We start from the raw sequence: 20,684 nt of genomic DNA, 5'->3' as shown, positions 1-20,684 counted from the left end.
AGTTATTTTGCGCCTTTTTTGCCCAAGACACTTCTTGCGACCCTGTTGGCTATTTGCCATGATTACGCTTCAAAAATTTTGCAATTTCAAGACTGCTGCATCTCTCTGCAAGACATCTCACAATTTTGGACTTTTCGGAGCCCGCCAAATCTCTCTTCAGACCCATTTTGCCAAAGGAAAGGAAGTTGCCTAATAATTAAGCACATCTTATATAGGGTGTTGATGTCATTAGACCACACCCCTCCTCATTATAGGGTTTTGATGTCATTAGACCACACCCCTCCTCATTACAGAGATGCACATCACCTGATTTACTTAATTGGTAGTTGGCTCTCAAGCCTGAACAGCTTGGAGTAGGACAACATGTATAAAAAGTATCATGTGATCAAAATATCATGTGATCAAAATTGTTCTTATTGTATGAGACAATTGGCATCCACATAGTTTTTTCCTCCTGATGATTAGTCGGATTATAGGTTAGACTTTTGTCATTTTGCAAACTTATCAGTTATATAATTATATATAAATTATGGGAATATGCATTTTAATAAGACAGTTCAAAGGAGAGGAGGACACTCAGGAAGTGAAAAATGAAAGGTTGCAGAGATTACAAGATGTCGTGAGTCGTGCATAGCAATGCTCTGCTTAATTTTTCTAAGAGCAAGCAAACTTTTTTATCCATACATGACTTAAAGTTGAGGCCTACTTGATGAGCGGAGACTCCTGAGAGGTAAATCGGGCCGGCACTGAGTTTCAGAAGCACTTTATTGCGGTGTAAAATAATAAATATATTAGTCTTTCTATTTTAGTCAACCTTGATTATTTTATTTTAAGAGTTACAATACATTTGACAACGAGCAAATATCCCAAAAATATATAACTAAAAAACAAACTGCACAAACTAGCTTTTTTATGCTACCAATTTAATCGAATTAGTAAAGAGTTGCTAAATTTGGCAAATAACTAAGTTGTTAATATATTTCTTTGGACAGGTACCCCATTGTCAATCCTCGTGACAACTGCCATGGAGATAAGAATGGATTCCCAGGAGTGAGGAATTATGGCGTGGTGGATCCGTTAGAAGAGTATGATGTATATTGTTACATTGACAAGCTACGAGGTATGCGAATAAACTATTAGTAATAGCAGAAAAGGGGGTAAAGAAGCTTTTTTTATGCAAAGCACTTTTTTCTGTTTATACCAAACTACTGCTGAGATAACTACTACCTTAGTTTTTATGTAAATGTACCCATATTATTGTTAGCTATATAACCATTATTATAGCTTGTATTTATTATGTGTAGGTGTTTGCTTTTATGCACAGATGTATATTCTTGGTATGTGGCAGACCATACATTTATTATACTCTTTCATTATTGCTGCTACTCTTCTACTGAAAATATTATTTGGGTGAGGCATGTGTGTTATATAAATGCATGTCACTGAGCTTTCTTATATCCTTTTGTAATTTATCCTCTATCTATTATCTATCTATCTATCTATCTATCTATCTATCTATCTATCTATCTATCTATCTATCTATCTATATATCTATCCATCCATCCATCCATCCATCTATCTATTTAGATATTTATCTAAATATATTACTGTGCAAAAGTGGACAAGTATTGAAAAAGTTTGGAAAGTAAGGATTTTTCAAAAATAGAAGTGTTAAAGGGAATCTGTCAGCAGGCTTTTATGTGCATAGGCATATGTCAATAAGCAGTGTGGGTGGGGTTACACAGACCAGGAGGACTACATGGCACAAGACAACTAGTCCTGTAGTGATAATCTCCTGCTGATAAAACACTGGCGACATATCACCGGTATCAGGGCATCTGCCCTTACATCATGCTGCTCTTGAATTAAATAGCAAAAACCTGCTGACAGATTGTTTTTAATAGTTTATTATCAATAAAAAAATGCAATTTAATGAGCAAAAGGAAAATCTAAATCAAATATAGATTTAGTGTGACTCCCTTTGCCTTCAAAACAGCATCTGTTCTTCTTGGATTATTTGCACAAAGTCAGAGATTTTGTAAGAATATAGCATGGTATATGAGTAAACAAATATATATTTGTACCGTGTTAGCCAGTAGATAGAAAAATATTTAGAATTGAGAGTCCTCAGTGGTTGATACCTTTTAATGTCTAACTGAAAAGATGGCAACAAATTGCAAGCTTTCAAGACTACTCAGAGACCCTGGTAGTCTCGAAAGCTTGCAATTTGTTACCATCTTTTCAGGTAGACATTAAAAGGTATCAACCACTGAGGACTCTCAAATTGTAATAATTGAGTAAACAAATACAATACACCATGCAGGTGATATTGGTCATTGTTTTCATATGCAAGGTTAAACAACATAATTAAAATATGTAATTGTGCAGGAAGCTTCAGCTGGGTGAGGAACAACCATACTCTGCTATATAGGTGAGGTTGTAGAAGACAGTTTCAGGCCGCAGGTCATACACCATGGCAAGACTGAGCACAGCGTCAACACACAAGATAGTGGCATCATCAAGGTCTATCACACATATTTCAAAACGGAACAGACTAGAATTTCAAGATGTCCTGGTCATTATAATTTGAAAAAACACCAATAAATGGGCAAAATCAAAGACCATAGATGCAGTGGTCTGCCAAGGACACTTAGTAAAGCTGATGAAAGACACATCATTCTTACTTCCCTTTGAGTTACAGGACTGAAAAACATGTTAATTCAATGCAAATGATGAAAATTGAAAAAAGAAATCAAAACATCTCAATTTTTTCAATACCAAAGATGAGCACAACACATACATGCACGTACGCTCCTTGACGCGCTACCGATGAGCAAATCAATGTTTGTCTGAGGAACTTTTGTCACCTTGGCCAAAATGTACTTGGCAAATCATTAGATCCATTGCTGGCAGCACCCTTTGCAATGGCTGACAAATGATTACAATTATGTGCTCAGTGGGAGACAAATCCAGAGAGGCTGCAGATGATGTTAGCACAATTAGACCATGCAGTCTACTCCCAGTACCATGGGAGAAATACAGACCATGTTGTCATGCTGAAAAATGGCTCTTGGGTCACTTTCATATTACCTCATTAAGATCTCTTCATGACGGTGCCCACATGGTTTCCAAACCAATCCCTGATTATCTTTGCATCCAAGATAAAATGAGAAACCTGTATTGCAGCCCCATTGACATTTTTCTCTGCACCATGTCAAGCGATGGTGTGAGGTCAACGGAACACCTGTAGCTGGACTTTTGGCTCATAACCCAATGTTGCACAAATGCCTTCTGATGGTATGTGCAGATCCTGTTTGATGCCCCAGGCTTGATATATGATATCTAATTTTGCTTACAGTAAAGAATGGATCATTATGCGCCATTCTTCGAATCTGACAAGATCACATGAGTAACATCTTGACGAGGTCTTCATGTAGGAATGTCACACCAGTCCTATTCCTGGGATTAAGGTGTGAGGTGGAATAAAGTATGGTTTTCAGACCCGTCTTGTCTTCATTTCAGGTACACTCTTAGCTTGGCGTTACATTGATTTGGTTGCATAACCAGCTGTACAGTCATTTCTCAAGTGTTCCAAGAGCTATTTTTTAACACAGCAACACTAGACCACATGTTGCTCATGCTACTGTTTGCAGCCTGTGTGGCCTACATGTGCTACCATGGCCTGCAGCATCTCTGGACTTGTCTCCCATCAAGTACATCAGGACTGTCATCAGTACGCAATTGCAAAAGGAGCTGCCAGCAGGGGATCTTGATGATTTCCCCAAATGCATTCAATATGACAGAACATTTCTCAGGCAAATAACCTCTCAGATATCATGCCAGCGCGTATAAGTACAGTACATGTATTTCTGCACATGGTGCTTATTCTAGATACCAAATGAATCAAGAAGTTTTGATATGTATCCATTTTTTTCATTTTCATATCATTAACAACATATCTAAAATTCCTGTGAGCTTCATAATTCCACGACTTTTCCTTGATGTTGCAATTTGAATGTTGAGTGTATATGAAACACACAATAAATATGGTGTCATGGAAGAATTTTACCATATTTCCCTTACAAAAAGCCAGTGATAAAGCCCATGATGTGCGTTAAATGTGTTGCCCAGTCTTGTGGTGAAAGTCTACAGTCACTGCAGGCTACTGAATCCTTACAGCATGCTTACCACACTCTGTAAGAATTATATAGTGTTGCTGCCAAGACCGGACAGTCAAGTGACCTCATTTTTGTGATTTGCATACATGCGGTCATGTGCTGGCTAGATGTGCTCAGCCTTGCTCAATGTAAATGAACTGAGTAAGGCCGAGCACATATACTTGGAATGTGGCAGGATGTGTGCAAATTCAGAACTTGGGGTACTGTCCAGTGTCAGCAGTGACACTGAAGAATCCTGACAATGTGCAGTGTGCGCACAACAAAACTGGACAACCTCTTTAATAATACAAATTTGTTTAAGGCAAATATGGATATCCGAGGCACACTGAGTGCTGAAATTAATTTTATGCTAAATATAAAGGACATGTGGGAGGATAATCAATGCAATCCAATGAAAATGACTGAAATAGTATCAGAAACAGGTTTGGGAACCAATCCAGAAGATTAAAGAAAAAAGACTCATATGTAAAAATAGGTTTTGTGTATCAATTTGTGAACATACTGGCTGGTAAGATATACATTTTGGGTTTTTATAGTTTAAAATAAATCAGTCAAAAATTACAGACAACCCAAAAAGTTTTATGGCCGAACTGGGATACAAAATGAGACAAAAATCTTTTTTTTTAAATTGTGCATTAAATTGTATACATTAGGCTACAATAAGGAATTCAAGATGGATTCATTTACCCAGTGATCGGTAGTAATATAGCACATCCATGTAATGGCCTAAATGCAAAAATATATTTTATATTGATTAATAAAGTTCTAATTTTAAATGTTTTTTTTTCCTTGTTTGCAGGTGAAGTGTTTTTTATAACTCGACCCGATCAGTTCACTTTGCAAGAAGCAGCTGAATTTTGCAAGAGTAAGAATGCAACACTAGCTTCCACTGGACAACTTTATGCAGCCTGGAGATTGGGATTTGACAAGTGCAGAGCAGGCTGGTTATCTGATGGCAGTGTCCGTTACCCTATTGTGAAAGCACGTAAAGTTTGTGGAGGGGATAATCCTGGAGTTCGCACAGTCTATGTACATGACAATCAGACCGGATTTCCTGATCCTCTGTCAAAACACCATGCCTTCTGTTTCAGAGGTAATTATTTGCCAATAACATTCACAATATCCCTATCAAACAACATGTATTTGTAAAAAGAAGCTAAGTTTTTTTATGAACGAAAATTAAAGATACTTGCTAAGTCCCATACTATAGTAGTTGCTGGCAATTCTTATGAATGCTGCATGCTTCCTAAAAAGTAATGTTTTGTGGGCTATATTATTATTATTTATTTATATAGCACCATTGATTCCATGGTGCTGTACTTGAGAAGGGGTTACATACAAGTTACATATATCATTTACAGTAAACAAACTAACAATGACAGACTGATACAGAGGGAAGAGGACCCTGTCCTTGCAGGCTTACATTCTACAGGATTATGGGGAAGGAGACAATAGGATGAGGGTTGCAGGAGCTCCGGTGTTGGTGAGGCGGTATCTCTGGTAGTGATGAGGAGGCAGCGGGATCAGTGCAGGCTGAAGGCTTTCCTGAAGAGATGGGTTTTCAGGTTCCATCTGAAGGATCCGAATGTGGTTGATAGTCGGAGGTGTTGGGGCAAAGAATTCCAGAGGGTGGTAGATATTCTAGAGAAGTCTTGGAGGCGGTTGGGTGAGGAGCGAATAAGTGTGGAGGAGAGAAGGAGGTCTTGGGAGGACCGGAGATTACGTGAGGGAAGATATTGGGAGATTAGTTCAGAGATATATGGAGGAGACAGGTTATGGATGGCTTTGTAGGTCAGTATTAGTAATTTGAACTGGATACGCTGAGGGAATGGGTCCAGTGAAGAGATTTGCAGAGGGGGAAGCGGAGGAGTAGCGAAGAGAGAGATGAATTAGTCGGGCAGCAGAGTTAAGGGTGGAGTGGAGAGGTGCAAGGGTGTTACCAGGGAGGCCACAGAAAAGGATGTTGCAGTAGTCAAGGCGGGAGATGATGAGGGCATGCACAAGCATTTTAGTAGATTGATGGTTGAGGAAAGGACGGATTCTGGAGATATTTCTGAGCTGGAGGCGACAGGAGGTGGACAGAGCTTCAATGTGCGGTTTGAAGGACAGGGCAGAGTCAAAGGTTACTCCGAGGCAGTGGACTTCCGGTATGGGGGAAAGCATGATGTCGTTAATTGCGATAGATAGGTCAGGTAAGGAAGATCTATGGGATGGAGGGAAGATGATGAGTTCAGATTTGTCCACATTGAGTTTGAGGAAGCGAGAGGAGAAGAAGGAAGATATACTGTAGGTGATAGACACTCCGGGATTCTGGACAGCAGCGAGATGACATCTGGGCAAGAAAGGTAGATCTGAGTGTCATCAGCATAAAGATGGTTCTTGAAACCATGAGACTTTATGAGTTGTCCCAGGCCAAGTGTATAGATTGAGAAGGGTAGGGTAGGGTAGGTAGAATATATAGCTACTAGATACAGTACATAGAGTTTTGTTAGTATTAAAGAGCATCTGTTAAAAGGATCAACCCTCCTAAACTCTGGATTCAGATTCTCAGGGAGATCAGTTTCTCAGGAAGAACTATGTCCGGCCCATAGATCTTAACAGCTCATTTACATATAAGAAAATGTGAATTTCTCTGGATTAAGACATCGGATCACAGAAAACAAGACATCCTTTTATTCAGTTTCTTATTACCTACATGCACATATAGATGGCTTAGGAGGATTGAACCAACTAACAGATTGCCTTTAATTTGTGATTGGCAATACATAAAGAAAAGAACCAGCATCATACAAATGTGATCACCACACCAATAGTGTAGGTACAAAAATATAACATATTTTCATTATTGTATACAACACCACACAAAGACAAATGGAAATTTAAAAACAGTTAAAAACTCCCGTAAACAACAATGGGAGATGAAGGTCCATACAATATACGAGTTAAGTGCTCAAAAAACATTGCATAGTCTATACCGCCTTTATAGATGCTTTACTCAAAACATGACCACATGAAAAATGGTGTGGGTAAAGACATGCTGGGTCCTCCTACATCTATAGGGGATTCCAAAAAATACAGTCTCCAAATCGCATACTAATTGTCCACATAGCAAGCACATCGATGTATAAAGACAATAATATAAACCCCTAATAGGAACACATATAGCATGCAAGCTTATGAAACCAATGCTCATGCACATGGATGGAAATATCCTAGTCTCTACCAAAGTGTGGGAAACCTAAATAAAAGTCACAGAGTGCACTGCACCCAGAGGCCTAAAGACCCAGGGTCTTACCACCCCACCATCAAACAGCGTCACCTAAGCGGATAAGAGGACAGACTAGCGCAATGTGAGACCCACGCATATCGACGCATGAAGCGTCTTCCTCAAGGTCCATCTTTAATTTGTGATTGTAATATGATGGTTAAACCCACTTAGTGAAAAATGTGATCATGGATTACCACTGGTTACTAGTAAACTAGTAGTTTTACCTAAAATGGAAATGTCCTTAGACTCTTCATCAACATTACCTATTATTGGAAAATGAGAAAAAAGATTTGAAGACTGAGACACATTCAAAGGAAGAACAGGCAAAGATCATTACCAAGTAGTGACAAGGGTAAATAATTATAGTTGTACAAACATGAAGAGTCATGCTACATGCCAGAAACACACTACAGAACATGTAAGCCCTTGTTCACATCTGCGTCATGGTCTCATTTATAATGGAAGCCATTATCCTTCATACAAATGCTAAATTGATCTTGTCACCATCAAGATTCAATTATAAGAAATTTATTGTGATTTTGTTTAAATTTTGCAGTTTTTTATGACATTAATAGAGATGTATTCTACACTATATTTGTAATTAAAAGTGATGTTAAACTTGACGGACCTCTTATAAAAGCTCAGAAAGACGATAAGAACTGGGCCCTGCTGCATTTGCAATAGATTAATGCATACACAATTAAAATCCACACCTAATGTGTGCATAGAAATATGGAATACAACCAGGGCCGGACTGGCCATCGGGCACTTCTGGCAAATACCAGAAGGACTGGTGCCAGTAGTGGGCCGCTGCACTCTTCCCCCCTCCCCCCGCCAGTGCCGCCGCCGCATTCAACTATACCGGCGTCTATGATGCCGGTACAGTAGAATGCAGTGATGGAGGAGAGAGCGTCTGCTGACGCTCCCTCTCCCATCATTCCCCGCTCTGCCTCTGACACTGCGTGTGCACGATTACATCATATAATCGCGCACCTGCTGTGTCCCAGGCAGACTGCAGCTGCCGAGACAGGAGCAGCGCGGGCAAGAGGAGAGGTGAGGAGAGTGGTTTTTTTTTTACTGGACTGTGGGGCCATTATCGGGGGGAAGGAGAGATGAGATGTGGGCTGTGCTAGTCTGTCATTGCCTCAGTTACAGTTGTGTGGGCTGTGCTGTATATACTACTCTGTGGGCTGTGCTGTATATACTACTGTGTGGACTGTGCTGTATATACTACTGTGTGGGCTGTGCTGTATATATTACTGTGTGGGCTGTGCTGTATATACTACTCTCTGGGCTGTGCTGTATAATACTGTGTGGGCTGTGCTGTATACTACTACGCGGGCTGTGCTGTATACTACTACGCGGGCAGTGCTGTAAACTACTACGCGAGCTGTGCTGTATACTATGCGGGCTGTGCTGTATACTACTACGCGGCCTGTGCTATATACTATGCGGGTTGTGCTATATACTATGCAGGCTTTGATACTGTATATACTATGGGGAGTATATTATATTCTATGGAGATACATCATATCATCGCGCACCTGCTGTGTCCCAGGCAGACTGCAGCCGCCGAGACAGGAGCAGGGAGCAGCGCGGGCAAGAGGAGAGGTGAGGAGAGTGTTTTTTTTTTTTACTGGACTGTGGGGCCATTATCGGGGGGAAGGAGAGATGAGATGTGGGCTGTGCTAGTCTGTCATTGCCTCAGTTACAGTTGTGTGGGCTGTGCTGTATATACTACTCTGTGGGCTGTGCTGTATATACTACTGTGTGGGCTGTGCTGTATATATTACTGTGTGGGCTGTGCTGTATATACTACTGTGTGGGCTGTGCTGTATATACTCCTGTGTGGGCTGTGCTGTATATACTACTCTGGGCTGTGCTGTATATACTACTGGGTGGGCTGTGCTGTATATACTACTGTGTGGGCTGTGCTGTATATACTACTCTGTGGGCTGGGCTGTATATATTACTGTGTGGGCTGTGCTGTATATACTACTGTGTGGGCTGTGCTGTATATATTACTGTGTGGGCTGTGCTGTATATACTACTGTGTGGGCTGTGCTGTATATACTCCTGTGTGGGCTGTGCTGTATATACTACTCTGGGCTGTGCTGTATATACTACTGTGTGGGCTGTGCTGTATATAATACTGTGTGGGCTGGGCTGTATATACTACTCTGTGGGCTGTGCTGTATATTCTACTGTGTGGGCTGTGCTGAATATATTACTGTGTGGGCTGTGCTGTATATACTACTGTGTGGGCTATGCTGTATATACTACTGTGTGGGCTGTGCTGTATATACTACTCTCTGGGCTGTGCTGTATAATACTGTGTGGGCTGTGCTGTATACTACTATGCGGGCTGTGCTGTATACTACTATGTGGGCTGTGCTGTATACTACTACGCGGGCAGTGCTGTATACTACCACGCGGGCTGTGCTGTATACTACTACGTGGCCTGTGCAATATACTACGCGGGTTGTGCTATATACTATGCAGGCTTTGATATATACTATGGGGGGTATATTATATTCTATGGGGAGGCTGTGTTATATACTATGGGGGGGTATATTATATTCTACGGGGGAGGCTGTCTTATATACTATGGGGGGCTGCATTATATTCTATGGGGGCTACATTATATATTATGGGGAGGTGGGCTGTATTATATTCTATGGGGGGCTGTATTAGATTTTATGAGGGATGATTGCATCATAATCTTTGATGGGGCTGCATTCATTATATTCTATGGAGAGGTGGGCTGTATTCTATTCTATTCGGGGCTACATTATATTCTATGGGGGAGGCTGTCTTATATACTATGGGGGGCTGCATTATATTCTATGGGGGCTACATTATATTTTATGGGGAGGTGGGCTGTATTATATTCTATGGGGGGCTGTATTAGATTTTATGAGGGATGATTGCATCATAATAAGTGTTGAGCGATACCTTCCGATATCGGAAAGTATCGGTATCGGATAGGATCGGCCGATATTCAAAAAATATCGGATATCGCCGATACCGATACCCGATCCCAATGCAAGTCAATGGGACCAAAATATCGGAATTAAAATAAACCCTTTCTTGCCTTGTAGGTTCATTCTACATGAAGGAAAACAACTAAGAATAATGCAGGATGTATTTGGGGAGGTGGCGGAGACATTAAAGTCATAGAGGTTTAGCCCAATCAAATAGAATAGCATGTTTTTTTTTTTTGTTTTTTTAAAGACGTTCGGAGTGACAAAGATATTGACTATGTAAATATTTTTTTTATTTTGTCAGATATTGATGTTTCACTATTCAACGACCTTCCCCTTCTTTTTTTTTTTACTTTTCCCACACTTTCATCTTCATCATCATCAGCATCTTTGACATCAACTTCTTCTTCACCTTATTCATCTTCTTCTTCATCCTTTACCTTTTTTTTTTTTTTTTTTTATTACATTCTTCATATTCATTTTATTCAACTATTATTATTCTTCCTAGTCTACATATTCATTTTATTCAACTGTATTATTCTTCCTATTCTACTTCTTCATCATATTCTCATTTGTGACAGGCATTCCTGTAGTTGTTATCTATAAAAGTTGGAAGATTACACCTTCCGTTCTGCCAGTCACAAAAGTTACATTTGTCCGCGTTCAGTTTGGCCTGCAGCATCAGGCTTTATCCAGGGGCACCACGAGGAGGAACGGACTCACCCCCATACACTGCTTAGTCTTCTTCTGCATATAATTGAGATAATATCTTTTGCTCTGATATTAAGTGTTATGCTTAATGTTCTTCTGCTCTTTGTTCTGCAGCCTCTTGTTCTTCTGCTTCTCGGTCTTCCATGTCGTCGTCTCCAGTGTCGTCAACTCCGCCGTCGTCGTCTCCGCCGTCGTCGTCATCGTCGTCATCGGGGTGGTCTTCCGGGTTGTCGTCGTCGTCGTCATCGGGGTGGTCTTCCGGGTCGTCAACTTTAGGGTCTTCAACTTGGAAATGTAGCAGAAGGTACAAGAAGGCTGAGAAAATGCCAAGAACCTGATGATGGAACTGGAACTCGGATGGCTACCCGAAGGTTCAAGAGCCTATGGAACTACCGAGGACCAGCTGACGTTACTGGAACCCGGTTACTAAGCAGGAGGTACCCGTGCCAAAAAGCACTAACAAGGACCGCCTGACGTTGGCGGAACTCGGATACCCAGAAGGAGGCACCTAAGCCAAAGGCTCTGCCCGGAACCAGCTGACGGTACTGGAACCTGGATGGGGAGCAGAAGGTACAAGAGCAAAAGACACTGCCGAGAACCAGCTGACGGTACTGGAACCCGGATGGGTAGCCGAGGGTCCAAGAGCCAATGGAACTACCGAGGACCAGCTGACGTTACTGGAACCCGGTTACTAAGCAGAAGGTACCCGTGCCTGAAAGCACTACCAAGGACCACCTGACGTTGGTGGAACTTGGATACCCAGAAGGAGGCACCTAAGCCAAAGGCTCTGCCCGGAACCAGCTGACGGTACTGGAACCAGGATGGGGAGCAGAAGGTACAAGAGCAAAAGACACTGCCGAGAACCAGCTGACGGTGCTGGAACCAGGTGGTGGACCCGAAGGCCCACAGGAGAGGAGAGAACAGCTAGGCCGCGAGGCAGCCGCAGTTACCAAACCCCAACAGTCCTACAGGGGGAGCTGGGCCTACTGGCACTACAGAACCAGCCTTGACTACCAGTTCACACAGCCCACATAGGAAGCTCCTAAACTGGAGGCACCCTGGAGTTGGCTAACCCGACCGCACCACGACGGGGCAAGCATAGGCGTCTCAGTGAGCTTGACACTACCCGGAAACAGCTGACGGTGCTGAAACCAGGTTTGGCACGAGGGAGTACCTGTGACAAAAACACTGCCGAGAACCAGCTGGCGGTGCTGGAACCCAGATGCGTTGCCCCAGTGTGCAAGAGCCAATGGCACGACCGAGGACCAGCTGACGGTGCTGGAACCCGGTTACTAAGCTGTAGGTGCCCTTGCTTAAAAGCACTACCAAGGACCGCCTGACGTTGGCGGAACTCGGATACCCAGGAGGAGGCACCTAAGCCAAAGGCTCGGCCCGGAACCAGCTGACGTGCTGGAACCAGGTGGTGGACCCCAAGGCCCACAAGAGAGGAGAGAACAGCTAGGCCGCGAGGCAGCCGCAGTTACCGAACCCCAACAGTCCTACAGGGGGAGCTGGGCCTACTGGCACTACAGAACCAGCCTTGACTACCAGTTCACGCAGCCCACATAGGAAGCTCCTAAACTGGAGGCACCCTGGAGTTGGCTAACCCGACCGCACCACGACGGGGCAAGCATAGGCGTCTCAGTGAGCTTGACACTACCCGGAAACAGCTGACGGTGCTGGAACCAGGTTTGGCACGAGGGAGTACCTGTGACAAAAACACTGCCGAGAACCAGCTGACGGTGCTGGAACCAGGTGGTGGACCCGAAGGCCCACAGGAGAGGAGAGAACAGCTAGGCCGCGAGGCAGCCGCAGTTACCAAACCCCAACAGTCCTACAGGGGGAGCTGGGCCTACTGGCACTACAGAACCAGCCTTGACTACCAGTTCACGCAGCCCACATAGGAAGCTCCTAAACTGGAGGCACCCTGGAGTTGGCTAACCCGACCGCACCATGACGGGGCAAGCATAGGCGTCTCAGTGAGCTTGACACTACCCGGAAACAGCTGACGGTGCTGAAACCAGGTTTGGCACGAGGGAGTACCTGTGACAAAAACACTGCCGAGAACCAGCTGGCGGTGCTGGAACCCAGATGCGTTGCCCCAGTGTGCAAGAGCCAATGGCACGACCGAGGACCAGCTGACGGTGCTGGAACCCGGTTACTAAGCTGTAGGTGCCCTTGCTTAAAAGCACTACCAAGGACCGCCTGACGTTGGCGGAACTCGGATACCCAGGAGGAGGCACCTAAGCCAAAGGCTCGGCCCGGAACCAGCTGACGTGCTGGAACCAGGTGGTGGACCCCAAGGCCCACAAGAGAGGAGAGAACAGCTAGGCCGCGAGGCAGCCGCAGTTACCGAACCCCAACAGTCCTACAGGGGGAGCTGGGCCTACTGGCACTACAGAACCAGCCTTGACTACCAGTTCACGCAGCCCACATAGGAAGCTCCTAAACTGGAGGCACCCTGGAGTTGGCTAACCCGACCGCACCACGACGGGGCAAGCATAGGCGTCTCAGTGAGCTTGACACTACCCGGAAACAGCTGACGGTGCTGGAACCAGGTTTGGCACGAGGGAGTACCTGTGACAAAAACACTGCCGAGAACCAGCTGGCGGTGCTGGAACCCAGATGCGTTGCCCCAGTGTGCAAGAGCCAATGGCACGACCGAGGACCAGCTGACGGTGCTGGAACCCGGTTACTAAGCTGTAGGTGCCCGCGCTTAAAAGCACTACCAAGGACCGCCTGACGTTGGCGGAACTCGGATACCCAGGAGGAGGCACCTAAGCCAAAGGCTCGGCCCGGAACCAGCTGACGGTGCTGGAACCAGGTGGTGGACCCCAAGGCCCACAGGAGAGGAGAGAACAGCTAGGCCGCGAGGCAGCCGCAGTTACCGAACCCCAACAGTCCTACAGGGGGAGCTGGGCCTACTGGCACTACAGAACCAGCCTTGACTACCAGTTCACGCAGCCCACATCGGAAGCTCCTAAACTGGAGGCACCCTGGAGTTGGCTAACCCGACCGCACCACGACGGGGCAAGCATAGGCGTCTCAGTGAGCTTGACACTACCCGGAAACAGCTGACGGTGCTGAAACCAGGTTTGGCACGAGGGAGTACCTGTGACAAAAACACTGCCGAGAACCAGCTGGCGGTGCTGGAACCCAGATGCGTTGCCCCAGTGTGCAAGAGCCAATGGCACGACCGAGGACCAGCTGACGGTGCTGGAACCCGGTTACTAAGCTGTAGGTGCCCTTGCTTAAAAGCACTACCAAGGACCGCCTGACGTTGGCGGAACTCGGATACCCAGGAGGAGGCACCTAAGCCAAAGGCTCGGCCCGGAACCAGCTGACGTGCTGGAACCAGGTGGTGGACCCCAAGGCCCACAAGAGAGGAGAGAACAGCTAGGCCGCGAGGCAGCCGCAGTTACCGAACCCCAACAGTCCTACAGGGGGAGCTGGGCCTACTGGCACTACAGAACCAGCCTTGACTACCAGTTCACGCAGCCCACATAGGAAGCTCCTAAACTGGAGGCACCCTGGAGTTGGCTAACCCGACCGCACCACGACGGGGCAAGCATAGGCGTCTCAGTGAGCTTGACACTACCCGGAAACAGCTGACGGTGCTGGAACCAGGTTTGGCACGAGGGAGTACCTGTGACAAAAACACTGCCGAGAACCAGCTGGCGGTGCTGGAACCCAGATGCGTTGCCCCAGTGTGCAAGAGCCAATGGCACGACCGAGGACCAGCTGATGGTGCTGGAACCCGGTTACTAAGCTGTAGGTGCCCGCGCTTAAAAGCACTACCAAGGACCGCCTGACGTTGGCGGAACTCGGATACCCAGGAGGAGGCACCTAAGCCAAAGGCTCGGCCCGGAACCAGCTGACGGTGCTGGAACCAGGTGGTGGACCCCAAGGCCCACAGGAGAGGAGAGAACAGCTAGGCCGCGAGGCAGCCGCAGTTACCGAACCCCAACAGTCCTACAGGGGGAGCTGGGCCTACTGGCACTACAGAACCAGCCTTGACTACCAGTTCACGCAGCCCACATAGGAAGCTCCTAAACTGGAGGCACCCTGGAGTTGGCTAACCCGACCGCACCACGACGGGGCAAGCATAGGCGTCTCAGTGAGCTTGATACTACCCGGAAACAGCTGACGGTGCTGGAACCAGGTTTGGCACGAGGGAGTACCTGTGACAAAAACACTGCCGAGAACCAGCTGGCGGTGCTGGAACCCAGATGCGTTGCCCCAGTGTGCAAGAGCCAATGGCACGACCGAGGACCAGCTGACGGTGCTGGAACCCGGTTACTAAGCTGTAGGTGCCCGCGCTTAAAAGCACTACCAAGGACCGCCTGACGTTGGCGGAACTCGGATACCCATGAGGAGGCACCTAAGCCAAAGGCTCGGCCTGGAACCAGCTGACGGTGCTGGAACCAGGTGGTGGACCCCAAGGCCCACAGGAGAGGAAAGAACAGCTAGGCCGCGAGGCAGCCGCAGTTACCGAACCCCAACAGTCCTACAGGGGGAGCTGGGCCTACTGGCACTACAGAACCAGCCTTGACTACCAGTTCACGCAGCCCACATAGGAAGCTCCTAAACTGGAGGCACCCTGGAGTTGGCTAACCCGACCGCACCACGACGGGGCAAGCATAGGCGTCTCAGTGAGCTTGACACTACCCGGAAACAGCTGACGGTGCTGGAACCAGGTTTGGCACGAGGGAGTACCTGTGACAAAAACACTGCCGAGAACCAGCTGGCGGTGCTGGAACCCAGATGCGTTGCCCCAGTGTGCAAGAGCCAATGGCACGACCGAGGACCAGCTGACGGTGCTGGAACCCGGTTACTAAGCTGTAGGTGCCCGCGCTTAAAAGCACTACCAAGGACCGCCTGACGTTGGCGGAACTCGGATACCCAGGAGGAGGCACCTAAGCCAAAGGCTCGGCCCGGAACCAGCTGACGGTGCTGGAACCAGGTGGTGGACCCAAAAGCCCACAGGAGAGGAGAGAACAGCTAGGCCGCGAGGCAGCCGCAGTTACCGAACCCCAACAGTCCTACAGGGGGAGCTGGGCCTACTGGCACTACAGAACCAGCCTTGACTACCAGTTCACGCAGCCCACATAGGAAGCTCCTAAACTGAAGGCACCCTGGAGTTGGCTAACCCGACCGCACCACGACGGGGCAAGCATAGGCATCTCAGTGAGCTTGACACTACCCGGAAACAGCTGACGGTGCTGGAACCAGGTTTGGCACGAGGGAGTACCTGTGACAAAAACACTGCCGAGAACCAGCTGGCGGTGCTGGAACCCGGATGCGTTGCCCCAGTGTGCAAGAGCCAATGGCACGACCGAGGACCAGTTGATGGTGCTGGAACCCGGTTACTAAGCTGTAGGTGCCCACGCTTAAAAGCACTACCAAGGACCGCCTGACGTTGGCGGAACTCGGATACCCAGGAGGAGGCACCTAAGCCAAAGGCTCGGCCTGGAACCAGCTGACGGTGCTGGAACCAGGTGGTGGACCCCAAGGCCCACAGGAGAGGAGAGAACAGCTAGGCCGCGAGGCAGCCGCAGTTACCGAACCCCAACAGTCCTACAGGGGGAGCTGGGCCTACTGGCACTACAGAACCAGCCTTGACTACCAGTTCACGCAGCCCACATAGGAAGCTCCTAAACTGGAGGCACCCTGGAGTTGGCTAACCCGACCGCACCACGACGGGGCAAGCATAGGCGTCTCAGTGAGCTTGACACTACCCGGAAACAGCTGACGGTGCTGGAACCAGGTTTGGCACGAGGGAGTACCTGTGACAAAAACACTGCCGAGAACCAGCTGGCGGTGCTGGAACCCAGATGCGTTGCCCCAGTGTGCAAGAGCCAATGGCACGACCGAGGACCAGCTGACGGTGCTGGAACCCGGTTACTAAGCTGTAGGTGCCCGCGCTTAAAAGCACTACCAAGGACCGCCTGATGTTGGCGGAACTCGGATACCGAGGAGGAGGCACCTAAGCCAAAGGCTCGGCCCGGAACCAGCTGACGGTGCTGGAACCAGGTGGTGGACCCCAAGGCCCACAGGAGAGGAGAGAACAGCTAGGCCGCGAGGCAGCCGCAGTTACCGAACCCCAACAGTCCTACAGGGGGAGCTGGGCCTACTGGCACTACAGAACCAGCCTTGACTACCAGTTCACGCAGCCCACATAGGAAGCTCCTAAACTGGAGGCACCCTGGAGTTGGCTAACCCGACCGCACCACGACGGGGCAAGCATAGGCGTCTCAGTGAGCTTGACACTACCCGGAAACAGCTGACGGTGCTGAAACCAGGTTTGGCACGAGGGAGTACCTGTGACAAAAACACTGCCGAGAACCAGCTGGCGGTGCTGGAACCCAGATGCGTTGCCCCAGTGTGCAAGAGCCAATGGCACGACCGAGGACCAGCTGACGGTGCTGGAACCCGGTTACTAAGCTGTAGGTGCCCTTGCTTAAAAGCACTACCAAGGACCGCCTGACGTTGGCGGAACTCGGATACCCAGGAGGAGGCACCTAAGCCAAAGGCTCGGCCCGGAACCAGCTGACGTGCTGGAACCAGGTGGTGGACCCCAAGGCCCACAGGAGAGGAGAGAACAGCTAGGCCGCGAGGCAGCCGCAGTTACCGAACCCCAACAGTCCTACAGGGGGAGCTGGGCCTACTGGCACTACAGAACCAGCCTTGACTACCAGTTCACGCAGCCCACATAGGAAGCTCCTAAACTGGAGGCACCCTGGAGTTGGCTAACCCGACCGCACCACGACGGGGCAAGCATAGGCGTCTCAGTGAGCTTGACACTACCCGGAAACAGCTGACGGTGCTGGAACCAGGTTTGGCACGAGGGAGTACCTGTGACAAAAACACTGCCGAGAACCAGCTGGCGGTGCTGGAACCCAGATGCGTTGCCCCAGTGTGCAAGAGCCAATGGCACGACCGAGGACCAGCTGACGGTGCTGGAACCCGGTTACTAAACTGTAGGTGCCCGCGCTTAAAAGCACTACCAAGGACCGCCTGACGTTGGCGGAACTCGGATACCCAGGAGGAGGCACCTAAGCCAAAGGCTCGGCCCGGAACCAGCTGACGGTGTTGGAACCAGGTGGTGGACCCCAAGGCCCACAGGAGAGGAGAGAACAGCTAGGCCGCGAGGCAGCCGCAGTTACCGAACCCCAACAGTCCTACAGGGGGAGCTGGGCCTACTGGCACTACAGAACCAGCCTTGACTACCAGTTCACGCAGCCCACATAGGAAGCTCCTAAACTGGAGGCACCCTGGAGTTGGCTAACCCGACCGCACCACGACGGGGCAAGCATAGGCGTCTCAGTGAGCTTGACACTACCCGGAAACAGCTGACGGTGCTGGAACCAGGTTTGGCACGAGGGAGTACCTGTGACAAAAACACTGCCGAGAACCAGCTGGCGGTGCTGGAACCCAGATGCGTTGCCCCAGTGTGCAAGAGCCAATGGCACGACCGAGGACCAGCTGACGGTGCTGGAACCCGGTTACTAAGCTGTAGGTGCCCGCGATTAAAAGCACTACCAAGGACCGCCTGACGTTGGCGGAACTCGGATACCCAGGAGGAGGCACCTAAGCCAAAGGCTCGGCCCGGAACCAGCTGACGGTGCTGGAACCAGGTGGTGGACCCAAAAGCCCACAGGAGAGGAGAGAACAGCTAGGCCGCGAGGCAGCCGCAGTTACCGAACCCCAACAGTCCTACAGGGGGAGCTGGGCCTACTGGCACTACAGAACCAGCCTTGACTACCAGTTCACGCAGCCCACATAGGAAGCTCCTAAACTGAAGGCACCCTGGAGTTGGCTAACCCGACCGCACCACGACGGGGCAAGCATAGGCATCTCAGTGAGCTTGACACTACCCGGAAACAGCTGACGGTGCTGGAACCAGGTTTGGCACGAGGGAGTACCTGTGACAAAAACACTGCCGAGAACCAGCTGGCGGTGCTGGAACCCGGATGCGTTGCCCCAGTGTGCAAGAGCCAATGGCACGACCGAGGACCAGCTGATGGTGCTGGAACCCAGTTACTAAGCTGTAGGTGCCCACGCTTAAAAGCACTACCAAGGACCGCCTGACGTTGGCGGAACTCGGATACCCAGGAGGAGGCACCTAAGCCAAAGGCTCGGCCTGGAACCAGCTGACGGTGCTGGAACCAGGTGGTGGACCCCAAGGCCCACAGGAGAGGAGAGAACAGCTAGGCCGCGAGGCAGCCGCAGTTACCGAACCCCAACAGTCCTACAGGGGGAGCTGGGCCTACTGGCACTACAGAACCAGCCTTGACTACCAGTTCACGCAGCCCACATAGGAAGCTCCTAAACTGGAGGCACCCTGGAGTTGGCTAACCCGACCGCACCACGACGGGGCAAGCATAGGCGTCTCAGTGAGCTTGACACTACCCGGAAACAGCTGACGGTGCTGGAACCAGGTTTGGCACGAGGGAGTACCTGTGACAAAAACACTGCCGAGAACCAGCTGGCGGTGCTGGAACCCAGATGCGTTGCCCCAGTGTGCAAGAGCCAATGGCACGACCGAGGACCAGCTGACGGTGCTGGAACCCGGTTACTAAGCTGTAGGTGCCCGCGCTTAAAAGCACTACCAAGGACCGCCTGACGTTGGCGGAACTCGGATACCCAGGAGGAGGCACCTAAGCCAAAGGCTCGGCCCGGAACCAGCTGACGGTGCTGGAACCAGGTGGTGGACCCCAAGGCCCACAGGAGAGGAGAGAACAGCTAGGCCGCGAGGCAGCCGCAGTTACCGAACCCCAACAGTCCTACAGGGGGAGCTGGGCCTACTGGCACTACAGAACCAGCCTTGACTACCAGTTCACGCAGCCCACATAGGAAGCTCCTAAACTGGAGGCACCCTGGAGTTGGCTAACCCGACCGCACCACGACGGGGCAAGCATAGGCGTCTCAGTGAGCTTTACACTACCCCGAAACAGCTGACGGTGCTGGAACCAGGTTTGGCACGAGGGAGTACCTGTGACAAAAACACTGCCGAGAACCAGCTGGCGGTGCTGGAACCCGGATGCGTTGCCTATCAAAGATTGTCTTCCTACAGCCCCAACTAGCGATGTTGGAGCAAAGGGTAAGCAGGGGGAGCAGAGTGTAGGCCGAAGCCTGCACTGGAGTCAGCTTTGTGTCTGCGTTGCGTTTGCAGGACACTTTGCCGGCTACACAGTGGGGGAACAGCAGGCGGTGCTGAACCCCACTAACACATTGGCTGGTGTTTTTCTCTGTGCAGCTAGCACTTCCGGGCAAAACTAGCGGTGTTATAGCCCAGGGGCAGCAGGAGGAGGAGAGGAGCAGAGTGTAGGCCGAAGCCTAGTTGAACCAATTTCAAAGGTAACCTTTAACCCCCCCTCAGGTGTTACAAAGTACAAGAGCCACACCTTGTGCAGCATGAATGCTGCACAAGTAAAAGGTTGCTCTATTAATTTTTCTACTTGCACACGCTGAATGCAACACGTACACAATTTAGCCCATTCTACAGTCAAACTGTAGTTGAGGCGTGACTTGTATTTTTAA

General features: G+C 48.8%; 1 protein-coding gene across 2 annotated transcripts in view; it reads left to right on the top strand.

The window, feature by feature from the left end:
• ACAN (aggrecan) overlaps positions 1-20,684 on the top strand; it is a 172,598-nt gene that overhangs the window by 91,783 nt on the left and 60,131 nt on the right. For both annotated transcript variants that reach the window (XM_069766230.1, XM_069766228.1), the window contains exons 9-10: positions 993-1,120; positions 4,978-5,271. In XM_069766230.1, the coding sequence (XP_069622331.1) occupies positions 993-1,120; positions 4,978-5,271 (422 nt within the window). The remainder of the gene's footprint in view (positions 1-992; positions 1,121-4,977; positions 5,272-20,684) is intronic.

The sequence above is a fragment of the Ranitomeya imitator genome, chromosome 4 (assembly GCF_032444005.1).
Source record: "Ranitomeya imitator isolate aRanImi1 chromosome 4, aRanImi1.pri, whole genome shotgun sequence".
Lineage (NCBI taxonomy): Eukaryota > Metazoa > Chordata > Amphibia > Anura > Dendrobatidae > Ranitomeya > Ranitomeya imitator.
The sequence above is the reverse complement of the archived record's forward strand: the minus strand, read 5'-3'. Positions and strand labels throughout refer to the sequence as shown.